The 18,496-nt window shown below is 48.2% G+C and overlaps 4 protein-coding genes across 4 annotated transcripts; all 4 read right to left on the minus strand.

The window, feature by feature from the left end:
- Positions 1–1,628: 1,628 nt before the first annotated feature.
- Positions 1,629–3,012, minus strand: BCR38DRAFT_442393 (C2H2 type zinc-finger-domain-containing protein). Its single transcript, XM_040860814.1, has one exon. It carries the CDS (start codon positions 2,920–2,922, stop codon positions 1,927–1,929), a length of 996 nt encoding a protein of 331 aa, XP_040712981.1. The 5' UTR covers positions 2,923–3,012; the 3' UTR covers positions 1,629–1,926.
- A 1,845-nt stretch (positions 3,013–4,857) lies between these two features.
- On the minus strand, positions 4,858–7,037 carry BCR38DRAFT_397458 (FAD binding domain-containing protein). Its single transcript, XM_040857667.1, has 2 exons — positions 6,983–7,037; positions 4,858–6,927 (listed from the first exon to the last, which is right to left on the minus strand). The coding sequence occupies exon 2, from the start codon at positions 6,691–6,693 to the stop codon at positions 4,978–4,980; it is 1,716 nt and encodes a 571-aa protein (XP_040712982.1). The 5' UTR covers positions 6,694–6,927; positions 6,983–7,037; the 3' UTR covers positions 4,858–4,977.
- A 4,021-nt stretch (positions 7,038–11,058) lies between these two features.
- Positions 11,059–13,813, minus strand: BCR38DRAFT_476646 (uncharacterized protein). The gene is made up of 5 exons (XM_040863047.1): positions 13,630–13,813; positions 13,061–13,566; positions 12,503–13,012; positions 11,312–12,361; positions 11,059–11,253 (listed from the first exon to the last, which is right to left on the minus strand). Exons 2-5 carry the CDS (start codon positions 13,535–13,537, stop codon positions 11,176–11,178), a joined length of 2,115 nt encoding a protein of 704 aa, XP_040712983.1. The 5' UTR covers positions 13,538–13,566; positions 13,630–13,813; the 3' UTR covers positions 11,059–11,175.
- Positions 13,814–14,567: 754 nt separating this feature from the next.
- BCR38DRAFT_496493 (glutaminase GtaA) lies at positions 14,568–17,245 on the minus strand (the record flags this gene model as incomplete). Its single annotated transcript, XM_040864752.1, has 4 exons — positions 14,568–15,521; positions 15,586–15,741; positions 15,794–15,865; positions 16,082–17,245. The coding sequence occupies 4 exons, from the start codon at positions 17,243–17,245 to the stop codon at positions 14,643–14,645; spliced, it is 2,271 nt and encodes a 756-aa protein (XP_040712984.1). The 3' UTR covers positions 14,568–14,642.
- Between the last annotated feature and the right edge of the window lie 1,251 nt (positions 17,246–18,496).

Raw genomic sequence — 18,496 nt, forward strand, 5'->3', positions numbered from 1 at the left:
GGCAGTGAAGTAGACTAGCTTCTCTATGTGGAAAAGTAGTAGGCGCCTATGCCCTTATAGAATCGCCTAGGCTATTGAGACCTAGACAGAAGGGTAACTTCCGTCTCGCTTTTATATCCGTGATCCCTCCGTGTATACCATATTTGTAGTCGCTATCAGGCGATTTTGGACGACTGTTAACTAGAATTCTCGGGTGTATTGTGGGCTCCAGGGAAATGCTTCCGCGATTTGTAATGAGCTGGCGGCTGTCGGGCGAGAAACCCACCGACTCAACCTCATCGCTATGGCCTCGAGCGTCTGCAGGCACGCATTCCAATCTACTTCTAGATGTGGCTTTACTACAATCCAATCTGGCTCTTCTTGTCTGAAATGTTGCTGAGTTAAGCTATTGACAGGGCTGAAAATGGCTGCTGATACATACGCCTAGAGAGGAGCGTTCTCGATGACCCATCTATTCTAAAGAGTAAATCGGTATGTATCGTAAATTAGGTTAACGAGCGCGGAATCATTTTGTTTTTGCTAAGAAATATTAGGATATCCTAAAAACCTAAAGTGCAGGGTATGATAAAATACCTAACGTTACTCGAACAAAAGCCTCAAGCTTTGTTATCGACACTACACCTTCCGGCAAATTTATCAGTAGACTAAGATCTTCAACCCAGTAGCGAAACTTCTCACGAAGAAACCTAGAGAGCTTAGCATTGCTCTCGCCGTATATTCCCTCTGTGTCCCGGAGATCATCAGCCCAGTAAACGCAAGCATAGCTAATGGATCAGGTGTAGGTGTCTGGATCTGTTCGATATGATACCCGGGATGTCGTAACTCGTATGAATCCCAATGGAGAGTGTACTGGACATGATCTGGGGCGATCCCGAGAAGATAGTGCGGTGGTGTTTTTCCTTTATCCCAGATGGGAGAAATTGATCGACTGGCTTCTTGAGTAACAAGTCCTTTGCAGACTGATGCACAAATTAGAATATGTTATCTCGTGGAGTTAAGATACAGCCACAGCTTGGTATAACTTCTTCTAACTCTGGGGGCCATCTAAATCTTGTAGTGATCCGTCAAGAGAAACTAGTACCTGCAAGGATATTGACGACGGGCAGTGAAACCACCCGCAGGTTCAAGGTGCGATGATGATGGCAACGGACAACAAGATCCTCAACAAGACCTTACTATCCGGGAGGTGGAAAGAAATAACAAGATCAAGAGCTCTTTGCCCTGATCGGAACGACAAGTACCTCAACAGGTACTAACAACTGGGGAAGAAAAGGAACCTCAACAGGCGAAAGATGGGAACAATGGCTCAACAGGCACAATCAGATCTATAGGAGAACAAAAAGTACCTCAACAGGTACGTCAGACATTGAATGCCTGTCCAAGTAAAGAGAAGTTGGTTCAGATTACTGTGGAAAAGGCCGCTTGATTTTCTATCTTTTTCTCAAGAGAGTGACTACGTACATAAGGTCTTAAATACCCTTCAAGAACGCGCTTATATAATTCGTCTGAATATCGAAAAAAACGAAAACGAGCATCCAAAAACCCTAACCCCACGTCAATATAGGTCTATATACGACCGATACGATAGCGAGAATCCGCTCACAGAGAGCCGCATCATCTGATTCCCTGGTCTGTTCTATCAATCGCTCGTAAAGTGGATCGAGTCCGGTTGGGAACGTGCTTAATTTTGCTACGTGAGCAGCATTCCGCCGACGATAACTCTGCGAAAGCCTACAGGGGTGCAGTGTTTGCAGACAGCAACATATGATTGAGATCCCCAGCTCATACCAAAGGATACGAAAGTAGTGTAGTTACTTTTCTCTATTGAAAGACTCAGCACGGCAATTCTATCCGACTGTGCGATTCTATTTCAACCCTAGTCCCTAGTCACTCGTCGAGTAGATCGAGAGCAGCCCCTCAGTGTATCTAGCCACACTGGTAGACAGGCGTTTCGGTGTGCCAATATGCATATAAATTCTTGTTCCCTTTTCGATCGATTTTGCTCTGCTTCCGTCTCTCTTCTTTTTGCACCTTTTGTGCGTGCTTGTGTTGCGTCGCCAGTAACGAGCGCTGCTGAGACGCAGATAGGTGCATCAAGTGGCTTCGGTCGTTCGCGCGCATATTTACCAACTGGTATGTCACCGTCGCCCTTTCTCGCTTCTCCCTCCTCGATAATAACAGTGTGTCGCGTATGTCCGAGTCGAGCTCCTCTTTGCTACACCCTTTCTCCTCGTCGGGTTTTACCAGGGAGTATCCTAGTTGCGATGCCAAGGTCCGAGTTCGACAGCGCAACCGAGGGAGTGACGGTCCCGCTTGTACCGATAACTGCCTCGATATGATTTTGCCCGACGGTAAACGAATCGAGTCCTCGTCAGCCAGCACTGGCTTTCGACTTGAGCTTGTCGCCATCTCCTCCTGGTTCCCCTCATCGCCGTCGCCGTCGCCCTCAATATCACTCTCCGGATCGTCTTCCGGCTCGGAAAAGTCGTAAAACGCGGCAAATTCCGAGTCCTGTTCTGACATATCAAATTTACAGTGACCCTTGCCGGTCATATGCTGTTGTACAGCTTGTACAGTAGCTCTCCCTGTTCCGCATTGTATACATTCTCGGTATCCAAAAATAACGAGATGCAGATATTTGAAAAGAGTCTCGAGGTCGACTACTAGATGTTGCTGATATGGAACGAAGAGGCCGTGTGATTTTCGCATGTGTATGACGCTGTCAGTGAAGCTTGGTGAGGGATTCGGACAGAATAGGCATTGCCCAGGCCTGAATGGTTGCATGGCCGCGTCAGGAGTATCGACTGACTCCTTGAAGGATGTCGGTGTAGAGTTGGTTTCCAGACTTGATGATAGACTCATTGGCAAAGTCGATAGTGCGTCAGTTGTGGTGGAAGTCGTTGCTGTCGTCGTTCCTAGCATACCAATGAAATGGAAGTGGTCGCGGTTCTAGACTAAGTTCAGCTCAAGGCTTGTGATTGTGCCCAGGTGTTGATGTCTCTACTGCCGATTGGGTGATATGGACTGAATTGGATTTCTAGCTGTTTTATATAGTTGACCAGGTCGATACAAGGGCCTACAGTCGAATCACCGGACTAAGCCTTTTAGGGCCAAGGGTAACATGACACTGCAGCCCGCTGCATAGCCACTGGAAATTGACCAATGAGATGCTCGTCAACTCACTGACAAGGTATGATTCATAATGAACATCGAAACCACTTCACCGCAGCGACCTATAACTAGTAAGCTAGCATCATCACGAGGGCAGTGCCATCGAAAACGAATCGAGAGCCACGGGTTTCCACTTAACCCAAATCTGACACATGTGTCAAGCCAACATGGTACCTGAATTATTTCTCTTTTTCTTCGTATCATGAATCTGGCTAGGTCTTGCCCTATTCAGGTATTGGTCATGGCCCGCGCCCTCAGGTAAGCGTCGTTGCGCCTGACATCCCGACAAAACAGAATACGGTGCAGTTTCTTTAGGCATCACTGGGGATGGCGTAGCAAGCGATCATTTCGAGAAAGAACGATTGGTGATGTCGAGAGCACGAACGCAAAATGGCCACAACGTGAACACAGAATGATGGGTCAGTCACTATTCGTCAGACTCTCACTAGAAGTCTATCTACCTCTAGACGCGCACCTCCCAGAAATCCAATTGTTCCTAGACAGAATGCTCATTTTCTATAGCGAATTATGCCTAACTGTCTGTCCATTAGCGGCTTCTATTGCGAAGGAGTAGGATCGGCCGTCTGGGTCGTCTCGGTCGAAGCAATCGAATTGGTGGGCCCCGCGGCAGCAGTCGAAGCGATCATGGTCCACTTGTTAGTGAACTCGGTCTTCTTTCTGCACCAGTCGCAATTCCAAGCGACGCAGTCGTAGTACGCATCACACCAGCACACCATCGCAGCGGTTCTCGAAGCCAGGGAGGAGGATGCCGCCAGCAGTACAGTACGCGAGATCGTCGGTGCACCTTGTGAGGGAGTCAGAGGTTAGTATCACGAATTGTGGACAAATAAGTGTGGTATGTGAGGTGCTTCTTCAAGCATATAAAGTTATGGGACGGGGTAGTGAGGAACTCTAAGAGTTGCTTACCACGCGGTGTGGTTATCGTCGATACAGGTCATGTGCCACAGAAGACGGTCAGAGGGAAGGGCTTGCCCAGCGCATCTCCGAATTCTCCGATCAACCTGATGGTGAGATGTATCCATAAACCGTAAGAGGAAGGAGCAAAGCGAAATGCCCAGGTTGAGGTTGATCCCTGATCATGACATGATACCTGCTGGAGCTACCCATGCCAACAATCATCACTAATCTCCGCTCGGATTGTGAACAGAGGAGGATGTGAGCAATACAGCCGTCAATGCGCGCGATAGCTTTGACCCGTGGATGTGTATAGCGATTGAATGAGCGCTCTCCCATGAGTCATCGAGTCGAGGAGCGAAGAACTTCAAGCTTGGCGCGGTAACAACACGGCGGGTCGTAGTGATTAACCGGCTGGTGATCCCACGTCGTGACTTTATCCATATGAAAGTACCGGAGCCATCGACCGATGGTCATTTAACATCAAACAAACAGAATCAAGAATGGCGATCAATTAATCGTGTGAGGTCTTCCAATACTTTGTTAATGTGACGTGTTATTCGGTCGTCGAAATAGTATAATGAAACATCGTCAAATGCAGACGCGCATCTGATCATCCACTTTCTTGAAATTATTGACAACTACCTATGGTCCTTATCCTCTATTTTTCTTTGATGCAGCTGAATTAGAGGATGAAACTTATGACATAGACTCGCAGATCATGCATTGCCTAGTAGGTCTAGAGAGATATCTGATATAACTATCGAGACACTGAGAGCTGACAGCGCTGATCTAGTTTAGGCCTAAGTACAGAATGGGTATCAAAACCTGCATATTGACCTTCAAAACACTCTATATACTGTTACAGAAGGCATCACTCCATCCAAAAATTCAGTTTGGTGTAAAAATCACTGGAACGGCGAAAGGGTTAGGAGTGAAAGTGCCGTTCGGATCGGCTTTGGCTCTTATCCTACCCAGCCGTTCGTACTTCTCCTTGTCCTCGTAATAGCACCTCCAGACCTTTTCGTTCGCCATGTTCCAATCCCCGTACGAACCCCCGTGCCCGCGTCTGTCCTGCTTGCTGAAGCAGCTCTGAGGCCCGACCATGATGGAGTCGTTCTCGGCCTGCCACCGCTCGGCATACGCCTTGGAGTCCGCGTCCGGCTGGTGGAAACAGTCCATCAGCTGCATGACGGTCGTGTCACGCCAGCTGTATGAAGTCCCACTACCCCTGTTAGTGTAGAAGCGTGATCGATTGCCGCCGAAGCACTGGATCTGCACTGAGAGCTTGCAGCTAAGGTAGCGCTCGTAGTCATTGTCGCCGGAGTCATTCTTCAGGTGTTGCGCGGGATTATAGATTTTGTCGATGCGCTTAACCAAGTTATCGGCCCAGTTATCGCGGACTAGGGTCCTCGAGTTGGTCAGGTACGTCCGTTTAACGTAGGGGAGCTCGAACTCGCGCTCCTTGTGGAACATCCACTGGCCCATCATTTGAGACATGTCCATGTCGAAGACGTTGATCTGGAGTGCACCGTTCGCGAAGAAGCCGCTGAGGTCGCGGAATCTCTGAAACCACTTGTCTACATTCTCGTCATACTCATCGCCCTTCTCGGTTGGGCACCACTGTGCGTAGAGCACAACGGCAGCCGGAAAGCTGTAATTGAGTCTCTTGAGGAACTGATTGGCCAGGAAGTATTTGATATTGTTCTGCACACGTTGCACCGCGCCCGCATCTTTCCCCTCTGGGAAGAGATATGCGTTGGGGAAATCGGTGCTCAGCACATTGATGTTCAGGTCGAAACCGCGTGGAAACTCTGGGTCGTCAGCCATCTCCGCGACGGCCGTCAAGAGCTTTTTGAGTATCTTCGGAGAGTACATCCAAATCCCTTTGAGACCGTACGGTCCCTTGATACCGCGTGGACCCTCCACGGTCCCAACATAGTGAGCAGCCTTATATACTTCGATGATGTAATGAGTTATGATGCCGAAGTTGCCAGGGCTTCCTCCTAGAATGGCGTTGAACAGCTCAGTGTCATTTCGCTTCGTGATATCTCGAATGATACCATCATGACAGACCATGCGAATAGTCCTAACATGATCGCCCAGAAGTCCAAAGCTTCGCCCAACTTGGCCATATCCTCCCGTCTGGACGTGACCACCGATACAGACGTAAGCGCATTGTCCATGGGGAATGAAGAGGCTGTTGTGTATGAGATAGGCGCTAAAATCCTTGAGATGGATGCTAACGCCAACATATATGAGAGTTTTATCCTGGTCAACTGGGTCGACAGGGTCGATGCGCATCAGATGTTTGTATGTATTTGACAGATCGAGCTGGATATTTCTGCCGCTCGTCGACGAGGCACCGCTGTACTGATGGCCACCGCTCTTCACGGAAATGGCAATTTTGTTGGATCTGGCCCAATTGACGGCCTTGACGACGTCCTCATCTCCCTTTGGCTGGATGATAAGGTCTGGATACATATCGTGGTCTTCCCGATAGGTCGAGGTGGCATATTGCCGGTTAAATAAGGCGTAATCGAGCTGCTCGGACTTGCTGCCATCTCGAGGGTACTGCATACCCTCGATGCCTTGTATTCGGACCATTTTGCGGTGCGATTGTACCTAGAAACAGGATGAGTTCGGATTCGTACGCATGAACATGGAAACCGCAGGGGTGATATCGATATTTATATGAATCCATTTTACAATTGCGCAGTAATGTGCTGCCCAAAGACTGGCTTGGGACCGAGTTGTCTTCTAACAAGGTTCCTCACGAACAAAACGGGATTCCTGATCTGCCGCAGCTCTTACATAAAGGGATGGCAAAGGAGCTGAACCCTACCCCCAAATATAAGCTGATGAAACAAGGAAATTTTGGTTATGCATGTCATACTTTAGTGGACTCAACGGTGGAACAATGAAGGAATATTGTTGATAGAGAAAATGGAATGGTCTAATGCTACGTCTAGAAGTCAGGGATGTATACCATACAGCGTATTGGTGGTCATTCAATACCGTCCGCGCTGGATTTTGGGGGCCATCCCAATCAACTGGGCCTAGGAAACTGGGGGTTAATTTGAAATATCATCCTACTCGCATTCACATCGGCCGACACGGTTGATATGCCTTTACGAAATAGCACCCCTTTTACTCAAATAGTAGTCAGCTGAAGCAAACATCGTATATTCTTGATTAAAATAGTCCAATACGCCACACGGGATTGTTGATTGGCTATATTCGAAGCAGCTCTCTATTTTTTTGGTCTCGCTTCGTGGATTGGGGGGGGGGGGCGGAAACCAATGGAGTCGATACAGGTGTCATTGCAGCGCTGATTCAGCCCCCATCGGTCAATTAATGTAACACATGACGATGTTGGTGCATAGTCAGTCGCAACATTGTTCGTGTTGCAATGGCTATATTTGGCCACTGCCAACAAGGCCACTGTGAATTCGACGTCAGCCTGTACCGCATTGTGAGGGTACTTGCCACTACTAGTACGGAGGTTAGATGTTGCAAGTATGCGCCCCGTCGTGTAACTCCAGGTTTCGCCAGCTCTTGATAGACTAGAGCTACCCAGAGGAACGTATTGTTCGCGTTTATGGATAGATAATCTTGAGCAGCAAGTCTCATTACATCGTTGTAATTCTTAGTCTGTGTTAACGTGAATGTACACCGAGCTGGCCATGACACCGAGCTGGCCATGACACCGAGCTGGCCATGACACCGAGCTGGCCACTTTCATGCGCCAACGCGACCGGCCAACTTAATGTTTGATTTTCTCAACAACCAATTATGGCAAAGTCATACAACGAAGCAGACTTAATGCTAGCCCTTCAAGCTCTCAAAAATGACCAAAACATTAGTCTCCGACAAGCGGCAAAAACGTACCAAGTCCCCCGAAGCACCCTCCAAACGCGTAAAAACGGCGGCTCGCCCTCGTACGGGCCGAGTGCGCTGAGCTTCGAGAGGCAAATAAGATGCTAAGCCGGCGCCGGAGGACTAAAAAAATGCAATTACGGGAAGGAGAATCACTTATTTTCCAAGAAGGACAGGACCTACGGGACTCTAGGGAGTTGGCGACGCAGATACAGCAAGAAGAGCGCCGAAATGGCGGTCGCGCAAAGCGTGTTGAAACGCGCCCGAGGCGCTGTGGTATTTGCAACGGGACTGGGCATAATGCGCGAACTTGTAACATCGCATTGCCATCTTCTGGAGAGGAAGATTCAGAGTAGTTTCAATTGATTTACGGCTTTGTGGGTTTACTATCGTAAAATTTCTATGCGAGGTTATGTAAGGGTGGCCAGCTCGGTGTCATGGCCAGCTCGGTGTACATTCACGTTAGTTAAGTTATTGAAGTTAACGTAGTCCACGGTCCAATTGCACACTTTGGCAGACCTTATACGACAATGTATAAGTTAATTCAACCACAACGCCTATCATCAATTGAAACTACTCAGAATCGTTATCTTCAGACGCCTCTACATCATTTCCACAAGTGCGCGCATTATGTCCGGGCTCGCCGCAGATTCTACAGCGCCGTACACGCGCAATTCGCCGCCTCCTACGACCACCAATTTGACGAAATTCGTCATGTAACTGCCCATCAACCTCTCGTTGAGACTGTAGGTCCTGTCCAGCTTGTATACGAAGTGACCCTCCACTCTGTAGCTGTTTTTTCTTCGCACGGCGACGTCGACTTAAGGTCTCATTTGCCTTTCGATGTGATTCGACCTCGCCTTCTAAAAGGGCAAGCCGATGCATAACCTTCGTTGTACCTCACGCAATCTGATCTATTCCAGCAAAAATTGACGTTGGTGAGCTATTTTGATGTCGTACAATCCTATTTTTCACATAATCGGTTTGTGATTGGGCTTCGGTTGGGTTGTTCGGAGTCTTTGATTCCCAAGGGACGGGGAGACCAGCCGAGCTACCCGGAGGTGTTGGCGTATGTAATTTCACATCGAGCTGTGATATGACATAATCTGCATCGTACGGAACTATTCCTACCCCTCGGAGACCTCCTTGGATATTTGAAACCGTGAAAGTTGCGTTGTACGCGTTTAAAAACGCCGGTAAAAAGTCTTCTTTCGAGATATGACTTATATGTGCTCGCATGAGATCTTCGATTTCTTTTCCGTACGCTCTTTTTAACCCGCGAAAACAACCAACATCAAGAGGCTGGAGCTTATGCGACGAATGAGGAGGCATACAAAGCGTGACGATATTGTTAGCTTTGCAATATACCTCGAAATCGGTCGAGTGATGGCTTTCGTGACCGTCGAGGATCAATAGGCGATGAGTACCTTTCGTACGAGACTTGGTGTGATGATCGAAGTGTTTTATCTAATCTTCGCCTCTCTCGTTCGTAGTCCAGCTATTTTTAGTAACTGCGATAACCCAATCAGGCGGTAATGGGCTGTTTTCGTACCATGACGAGAGGTGGGTTTTGCCGGCGAAAATGATGTACGGAGGGAGGGCATAACCGGACGATCCAACGCCTTGAATAACTGTAACCCATTCCCGATTTACTTTCTGGGCTGCTCTAGGCCTTCCGCGCCGATCAGAAGTCGTCACGACCATTTCGGACTTGATTTGGCCCATCACAAAACCGGTCTCGTCGAAGTTGTAGATATCCTCCTCCTGGATCGCGTATTTCGCAATTGTATTCCGTACCAGGTCAAACCACGCGCGATACGCGTCGGGATCTTCGTATAGGACTCTCTGATAGTCGATCCTTCGATTTAAACGCGTCCGGAGGTCTGGTTGTCGTCTTACGAAGCTCGAGGCCCAGTTGACGCCGACGCGTCCCGCGTCGCGACTTCGAAGTAATCGGTTGGCCATATCTTCAACACCACTCAATCGGGGAGGAAATGCTCGCGAATCTAGGTCGGTTATATGTCGTACGATTGCCTCTTCTTCGGAAGGAGTCAACTTTTGCGTTGGCGATCGCGTAATCGCTCGAGTGGTTTTACCGTCGCGTCGATACGCAAGGGTTCTAAAAGGTACGTTATAGATCTGACCAGCGCGACGTACACTTAATTTTGGATCAGATTGAAGCGCATGTAATGCTAGAATCATATCACTTTCATTCCAAGAACCAACCATAGTTGTGTGGTGAAAAACCGCAGGTCAAAGTGGTAGCGTACGAAAATCTGCCGAAGTGTGCAATTGGACCGTGGACTACGTTATTCATACGGTACCAAGAAAAAGTGGCCAACTTGCTTGTGGGGTACGTTATGCCAAGGTATATTACCTTCTGTTGTGTCGAAAGGACCTGATATTTCTGTAATTGGAATGGGATCAAGTGGGTAACAGAATAAACGGCTCTTCCAAATAGATGGAATAGTATGGGTCAGCTCAATATTCCAAGGTAGTAGATTAATTATAGCAAGATTATTCTAACCGAGGGCGCCGTTTACTTTCTGATCATTCATTGGATGGTTATGTAGAACGGTCTGTTGATGATATTTCATCTAATGTCGCATTTACGCGCTGTCGACTGCGTCTATCGTCTACGTTAACTCAGTCCAGCATAATAAGCATTCTGCTGTTGTATTCGGCAGCAATCTCGAATGCAACCAAAATGGAGGTCGACTGCCCCAGGGCTGCATCTGGTCTTGAAAATGCTTCCTTTGAGCCGGCGGTTAAGAACTTCCGATCTACGGAATGGCTCAGGTCCAACTTGTTTCACGACCAAGCGCGGATTCCCATACAATCTAGTATGGTTGAGATTTTAACATCCACCCTCTATCACTCACCAGTATAGATGTTGAGACAGAAGAATACAGTAGCAATTTCAGTTATAGCTGATATGAAGATGATGGAGACCGATAGCAGATTTCATAGGTTCAATGGGGTTATCGGTATGATAACTTCCTTTCAGATTCACCAAATATTTAAGGAAAACCAATTAGGCCTTCGATGGTCTGATACAGCACTTATTAGAATTGACCACTGGTTGATAGTTCGCCTGAACCAATTTGGTCTTTTCGCTCGCTCTATAGATCATGAGAGTAGAGATCCTTCAATATTGAACTACAATTGCGCACCCTTTATATTCATTTCCAACGCATATCGCTTTTCAAATCAGAAGCTTCCATCCCATCCCTCACCTAAAACTGGAGGTTCCGGAATGTTAGGGAGATCGGAGTACATGAGAGGACCCTACAAATTGCAATAACATTAGCCGCGCAACTCACCCTTATCTCAGCTGTTAACCTACCAAGAAATCAAAATCAAATCCCAGACTTCCGAGAGCATCCGACCAGTCAGGAACGCTTTCGTCAGGACTGAACTCGTCAGGACTGAACTCGTCAATCAAGCGTGTCATAGGGTTAATTTCAACTCCACATGCACCAGACTCGCGCAGAATCTTACAGCACTCTTTTGTGGCCTTCATCCCCGCTGCCCAGGCCTCAGATTGTGCTTCAGGGTTTCCTTTTTCCACGGCTTGTATCTGCGTCAGTATTGCCGAAAGCATGATGTAGCGCTTGAGACTCGGGCGTCCTAGCGCTATGGTTTGGCGCAGTTGCTCGAGAATGTGCGTGAGAATGTCGATGAGTGGTCTTCGGCTGGCTTTGGACAGCTCGAGTAGCGGGTCGGACGCCACATCGTTATGATCGGCCGTAGGTATCGATAGCTTCTCATCTTCTATCTGAGAATATATTTCCAAACCCAGTGTCACTATAATATCCTGGCTTAGAGGTCCTTTGAACAGGCCGCTTCCCCACATCGAAAGGCGTGAGAAATCATCAGGGGTCTCAAATTGTAAGTTGAGGGGTTTTGCATACGAGGCAATGATTCGACAGCTTTCGAGACAGGTTTTTCGGGCCAGGAAGAATCGGGGATCTTTTCGCGCGCGTAGTGAAAATGGGCGGTCGATGAAGAGCATGTATCGGCGCAAGTAGGCGTCTAGGAATTTCCGGTGGAATGCGGCGTTCAAAGGAGCATGTGATGATTGTGCTTGAAAGAACGCAGCAACCTCGCGACAGTACGACTTGAAATCATTCCCGATCCGAATCGTATCTTCGTAGGATTGCAGACGTTTGATACCATTCAGCTTTCGCACGACACGTAAACGAGATATCAATGATCTCTGAAGAAGAAGCTGGATGGATGAATCCGTAATTTCTCCTTGGGGCCGCGCAGTGGGTGGGGTTGTAGCATCGACCTCGAGGTCATCATCGTTCAAGTTCGAGGGAAGACCACAGTCAAAATCTTCTTCAGAGATTAGGAGCGGCAATGTTGAATCCAAGCACATCAAGACGGTTATCTCGAGTACAGTAAGCCACAGACGCCGTCATATTTCTCGATGAAAGGGCGACAAAGACGGGAAGTTACTGGGATCAATGTGTAATCCCAACGTAAAAGCCAGCTTCATCAGTGACTCCGTGGCTATTGATGCAGCACCAACCAGAGCGTTTGTTTGGCGAGCTAGGAGGCACAAACAGAAGACCTGCACACCTTCTAGACTCATTGCAGCTTTCTCGGTAGGTCCAAGCAGCCACCACTGCACGGCTAGGACCCAGCTTTTGGCTAGTTTGCGGAGACGATCTGATAGTACCTTGTCTTGATGGAAAATGCCGCCAATAGCCAAGACCATAGCCAACTTTAGCAAGAATGAGTATGTCGCAGAATCTTGCCGACGCCAGAATTTGTTGTACTCCGCCATGAACGAAGGCCGATGGAGGATTCGAAACATGGGCTCAAAGGTGCGGAAGTAGTGGCCCAGTACACTGTCACAAACATCTTTCGCGGGTATGCTACCGGCCATGTTTGGAATCGGATCCTGTACGGTGATTAGGTGCTCTTTCACAATTGAGCTTCGAAGACTACTGGCTTCTTTGATCAAGGCTGCGGTGTCTTCGTGTACTCCGTTCATGTTGAGGTTGGCCTTGGTTTTGATTTTGGAGAGAACGCTGAGCTAAGTCGATTTAGTAAGTTTTCAGAGTTATACTGGGAGCCAGCTTACCTGTTCAAATGCATGTGTCCAGTGGCTTCTGCCAAACAACTTAGTCTTTTCTGATTCAACGCGCAAGTATGCGCGTGGGGTAAGTATGCAGGTGCCACTGGAAGGTGGAACCCCTTTCCCATTTGGCATGCGTGATAATGTCTGCTCAAGAGAAGCAACCCGTTTTGATAAATATGCTAGAGTGGCTGGCGAAGGATTATGTGAATCTAATAGTAGCTCGTTCTGGTCGCCTTCTGGTTCTGTGGCATGTTCTTGGGCCGCTTGATTATCTTCTGTAATTTCCGACTGCAGCAACGAAATGCTATCCATTGACGCACCCCGGAAGTCGTCATGAGCCTCGGAAATAGAGTGAAGATTTGACTGTGGGCTCCGCACCGAAGCTGATGGCAATGGCTGGCTGCCGCCGCTGTACCTGCATTCCAGAGCATTCCGCGACCGTTTGCAGGGCTTACAAGGAAGTTGACGGTCGCACCTCATCTTTCTCTGACGACAGTTTTCGCAGGATTCTGTTTCTACTCGTTAGTGATTGGTGACTTGCAAGCAACCGAAAGCGTTGACGGTAGACACACTGGCCGGCGCCGTCGACGGCGAACGGGTATTCCCCGCGTAGAAAGTTCGGACATTTCAGAAACGTGGTATGCCCGAACGGGCTTTCGATATATTGAGGCGACCTCGAGGAAATAATGCAAAAGGTGACAATAGCCAAGCCGGGATGCGTGATGTTGAAAAGCCGAACATCTAGGAGTAAGCAACATCGGGCCCGAGGTCACGATTCTGTAGGATCTCGCTTATCTCCGGGCTTGCTAAAGTCAGGTTTGTACCCCTGGACTTGCAGAACATGACGACAGGAAAACATCGAATCTTGTGTCCTCGGAATATTCACCAGTCTATTGAATCACATCTCATGGAAGAAGTCGATGTAATTAGATATCGCTAATTTAATTTGCGTAGAACCAATGTATGTCGTTATTTCTATCGAACTCATGTATGTCTGAGCCTTTCGTCTCCGTTGTACTTTGGGGACTTAAGTGTACAGTGATCGCGTGATCTCATGGTGCCAGCCCATAAAGGGAGTCAGTCAATCATTATTATGACGTAGAGTGAGCTTGTATAGCACCATTGTTGAAACTAGATGCAAAAGTCCATTTATGTCCAAGATCAGAGCTTTTCCGAAATTTAAAGGCCAAAGAGGTATAGATATATTGGGCAAGTCCCTCTACGGCCACATCATGAAGCCTGCAGGCAGCCCAAGTAATTCGACAGGCTATAAAGCTCAAGAAGTGAACAAATGAACGGCGCAACAGGCTCACTGGTGATTTAACTTGGTTGCACCGGGTCTAACACGCTGGAATACCGCACTTTCCTGTACATCATTTCTACGCCATTGCATTTCATTGCACTGTTAATTATTAATCCCCTTTTCCCTCAGCCTCGGCCTTAACTCGACATTCGTAATCCTGAATCCAAATCATACCATGCTCAGACCAACAGCTTGTGATCAAAACTACTCATATAAGCTTGAATCCATCCGTTCCAACCGGAGAGTAAAGCAACCAAACCCCCGTTCCGATAACATCTTCAGTTAAACCATCCTGCGCTCAAAACCGGTTATCTTTGTCTTAGAATTCAATGCCCCAGTCCCATTCTTGGGGAAAAGGGACCCCGTTGTATCCCCGGCCTGCGCACTAGACCCCTGCCCACTCCTCCCCAAAGCAAGCAACGCATAATGCCCTCCCACAACCGGCCTAGCTTTGAAACTAATGTGATCCGGCACCTCCGGCGAGCCACCCATATCAATAACCTCATACAGATCCGTGAATGGCAGCCCGCTCGACGTATGGTTTAGCCAGTACGCTACCGCATTCACCATCAACGCCCTCGTGCTTGTGTTGCACGTGGCCGCAGCCCAAATCTGCCAGTCCGACTTTGTGTAATGATGTCGGCTATCAAGGGGCACGCCAAAAACCTGCGAGACGGACGCGTACCAGTCTGATTGCATGGTGTAGATGGACTGGTTGACAATGCCCAGGTTGAGCAGCTTGTCGAAGTAAATGTTGTAGAGCAGACCCCAGCTGGATCGCCACTGGTAGGCGAGGATAGTGTGGCGGCTTGAGGGGTCAACAGCCATAGTTTCCCACTGACTGTAGTAAGATTGTGCAGTACTGGAGAAGTAAGCAGCATCGTCGGCGTTTTCGGCAACGCGGGCAATGGCATTCATGGCTTGTAGTGCCACGATACCTTTTATGGCCAGGTTCGTCTGGTTGGTTAGCCTTCCGGAGAAATCATCCGTACTAAGTTGTGCGGCGGGCACTAGCGAGAATTCGATAAGGTATTGGGCGAATTTCTTCAGCAAGGTGTAGTGGCTCTGCAGCCAGGCGACGTTGTTGCTGAATTTGTAGTACGCATAGCTCATGAGAATGAAATTGCCGCTTTCCTCCACTGGCATGTATTCATCGTCTCCCTGCACAGATAGTCAGTACTTCCGTTTCTGGCTTTCTTCTTTTAATGAGCATCATAATACGTACCGCAATATGTCCAGTTGCATTTGGAAATGCCGAGCCAAGGTCGTGCATCGAGTAACCATGTGGGTAGAATCCTGCCTCTTGGAACTCATACAGGGGCTGCAATGTGTACTTGAGTAGCTCAGGGTTGGCATACAGGAAGAACGGCGTTGTTGGATACTGAACCCAAATTAGTGCTAGTGACAGGCTATGACCGCGACCCTACACATACCAAGACATCCACTGTATTGATATTACCATCACTCGAAATCTCCTTTTGGAACACCAGTGGTTCATCAGGCCCCTGGTATGTGCTCGCGTAACTTACTGGCGGTGGCGGCACCGCAAAGACATGCGAAGCCATAACCTGTCGAGCGCTCAGCGCCAAAATTGCGTAATAAGAGTCCGACTCAGAAACCCCTGGAATGGGGACACCACTGAAATTACTTGGATCCAGAAAGCCATATGCGTTATTGGGGTCAAAGAGGAACGGTCCCTCTGACGAACCTGGTCCAGGGACACCAGTCGCCGGCCCATTGGAATAAAATGAGGATGAATTCAGCCCATGTTGGATGACTGTATTATTCTCGAAGAATCTATATGTATCCTGCCTGAGCTGCGTCTCAAAATCGCACGCTGCTGCTCGGACAGCGTCGTAGTCATCCCAATGATAGGCGATCATGGCAAAGATGTCGCCATAGCACTTTGACCACCAAGGACGTAGATTAGCGGTTCCGCCGCGGTACATATATTTCATGACGGGATCCTGGATTGAGCCTATGGTGTACCGAACTTGGGCCTCTGACACATTGTAAAAGTCATGCGTGAAAGCAAAGATGGCCTCGCGCGTGCCCGAACCCCGATACGCAATGTCATTATTATTCTTAAGGCCTTTTCCGTCCAGAGACTTGTAGTGGAGATCCAGGGAGTAGCCGCTTTCACATGAGAAGTTGCTGGCTCCCATGCTCTTGGTGGTGTAGGTGAAGTTTCCCCACTGGGGAAAGTCCGTTGATTCGCCGAGTTTGACCTGCGTGGAGGGCTCGTAGATCCAGCTGTAGAGAGAAGCGTTGTCTTTTTGGTCAATAATCTCCGTTCTGTTCATTGGCGCCCCGTTTTTTAAAAGATCCCACGTGAACTCGCCATTCCCTCCAGCCCCAAGCCACGCAGCGTTGATGTTAGAGTAGAACTGAACATCGTGGGTCTGGTTGTCGTTCGAGTTGACTGTGGTGGTCAGATAACTCAGGGGCATCGAGCTTCGGCAGGTATCTTGGGGGATGACGGGTGAGAAGAAGCTGGCACAGATGGTTATTGGGCCAGCTATGAAGGTGAAGTTGGAGTATTGCGAGTCGTAGGTGACAGTTTGAGGCAATGCAAGGCGGTACTTTGGCAGCTTGGGGAGAGCCTGGAACCCATTGCCGAGATACTCGTAGGAGGTGCCGTCAACAGTTATGATCCCTTCCCAGCCGATAGGAGTGCTGGTCCAAAATACAGGGCTGGCGCTATTCAGACTGCCTCCAGTCGACGACCATGCGCTCGTGTAGGGGCTCTTGACCGCCAAAGGCACTGCCGGTGGCCGCAATGGTGAAAATATTGGTAGGTTGTTCCCGATCGAATCTGTAACCGCCTGTACAGCCGAGAAGAGGAATGCTATTAAGCCGAAACGCGCTTGAATCTGTTTCCACATTTTATCATGAGGAAAAAGTGGGAGTCGTCAGAATTGGAAATTTCTTTTTCGAGGGTGCAGCGCTGGCCACAAATCATCTTGGACTTTAAAGGGAGATCTAAGGCCGAAGCATCACAGAGACAAGCGGGGGTTGTGAGTCAATCGTCACAGTGATGTTGTCTCGTGGTCGAAACATAAAGGCCACACCGTGAGCAAAGGTCGCTTAAACAAGGCCATACTTGCATGACCGTGCTACAGACACGTCTGATTGCATCGGCATTTGTTTAATTTGTGAATTTCCAGGATAGAAATGTCTATGGTTCAAGATGTGGGAGACTTCATTCAAGTGAGCCACCTTGGATGTTTATCCATACGCCGGCTCGAGCCGCGGATTTCTCGGCGGCATTTGCGTTTCACTCACTAAATGCAGACCTTATTATTGCTCCGAACGCATAAAAGCCTCTGCCCTATCTCAAGTTGAAAATACCAGGCTGAATAGTGGTTTGTTCGGATCAAGCTGACCGAAGGAGCGATATTGTTCGAGTGAGGATGGTGCCACCTTGGTTGCGACTTACGTATGCAAGGTAAAGCATAATCCGTTGCTTTTCTGGCGATGGGATCGTCATGTTGCGAAAAAGTAACACTGGGAACCAAACTTGCATGTTGCACAGTATTCGTGATTTTGATACCAGTATTTTTTAGACCATGATGGTCGCGTGCTTCTTACTGGGAATGACACAGCCTACAAGTGATTGTCGTAGTTTGATGGGTTTCTTCTTTCCCGGATTCGGGCGATAAGGTGAATCAATCTTCATCAATACGGCCAACGCAAATGGTGTCTGCGTGACGTAATATGCTTGAAATTCTGGTACGAGAATCAATGGAAGAGTGGTCAGGAGATAAATTTGAAGATGAATCTCGGCCAAATATACTAGGTATAACCACTGATCATCCGGTGAACTGAACAACAAAATAAGCGACGCACTCAGATGGGGTTATAAATTTACGCCTACACTGGAATATAAAGCTATCCCATATTAGTATGCCTTTGGTGCGTCGTTTATTATGTTATCTACTTTCTGGTGCTCACCAAAGCCCACGTCACTTGAATCTGGATAATTGAATTAAGAGGCTCAGATATGACGGTACTATATAACCAGCATTCTATTATATGTACATCCATGTTTGATGATGCCCGAGACTTGTTGACAAGGGTACGATCATTTCTGTAATGCCACTATTGTGCTCCCATAAAGTCACACTGATCCCAGT

The sequence above is a fragment of the Pseudomassariella vexata genome (assembly GCF_002105095.1).
Source record: "Pseudomassariella vexata strain CBS 129021 chromosome Unknown BCR38scaffold_11, whole genome shotgun sequence".
Classification (NCBI taxonomy): domain Eukaryota; kingdom Fungi; phylum Ascomycota; class Sordariomycetes; order Amphisphaeriales; family Pseudomassariaceae; genus Pseudomassariella; species Pseudomassariella vexata.

Excerpts from the sequence above, each read along its gene's own strand:
- BCR38DRAFT_476646 (XM_040863047.1), bottom strand. The coding sequence starts at position 13,537 with ATGAGGTGCGACCGTCAACTTCCTTGTAAGCCCTGCAAACGGTCGCGG. Across the intron at positions 13,013-13,060 it reads GGACACATGCATTTGAACAG|CTCAGCGTTCTCTCCAAAAT; the intron begins GTAAGCTGGCTC and ends AAATCGACTTAG. Across the intron at positions 11,254-11,311 it reads GATTTGATTTTGATTTCTTG|GGTCCTCTCATGTACTCCGA; the intron begins GTAGGTTAACAG and ends TGCAATTTGTAG.
- BCR38DRAFT_397458 (XM_040857667.1), bottom strand. The coding sequence starts at position 6,693 with ATGGTCCGAATACAAGGCATCGAGGGTATGCAGTACCCTCGAGATGGC.
- BCR38DRAFT_442393 (XM_040860814.1), bottom strand. The coding sequence starts at position 2,922 with ATGCTAGGAACGACGACAGCAACGACTTCCACCACAACTGACGCACTA.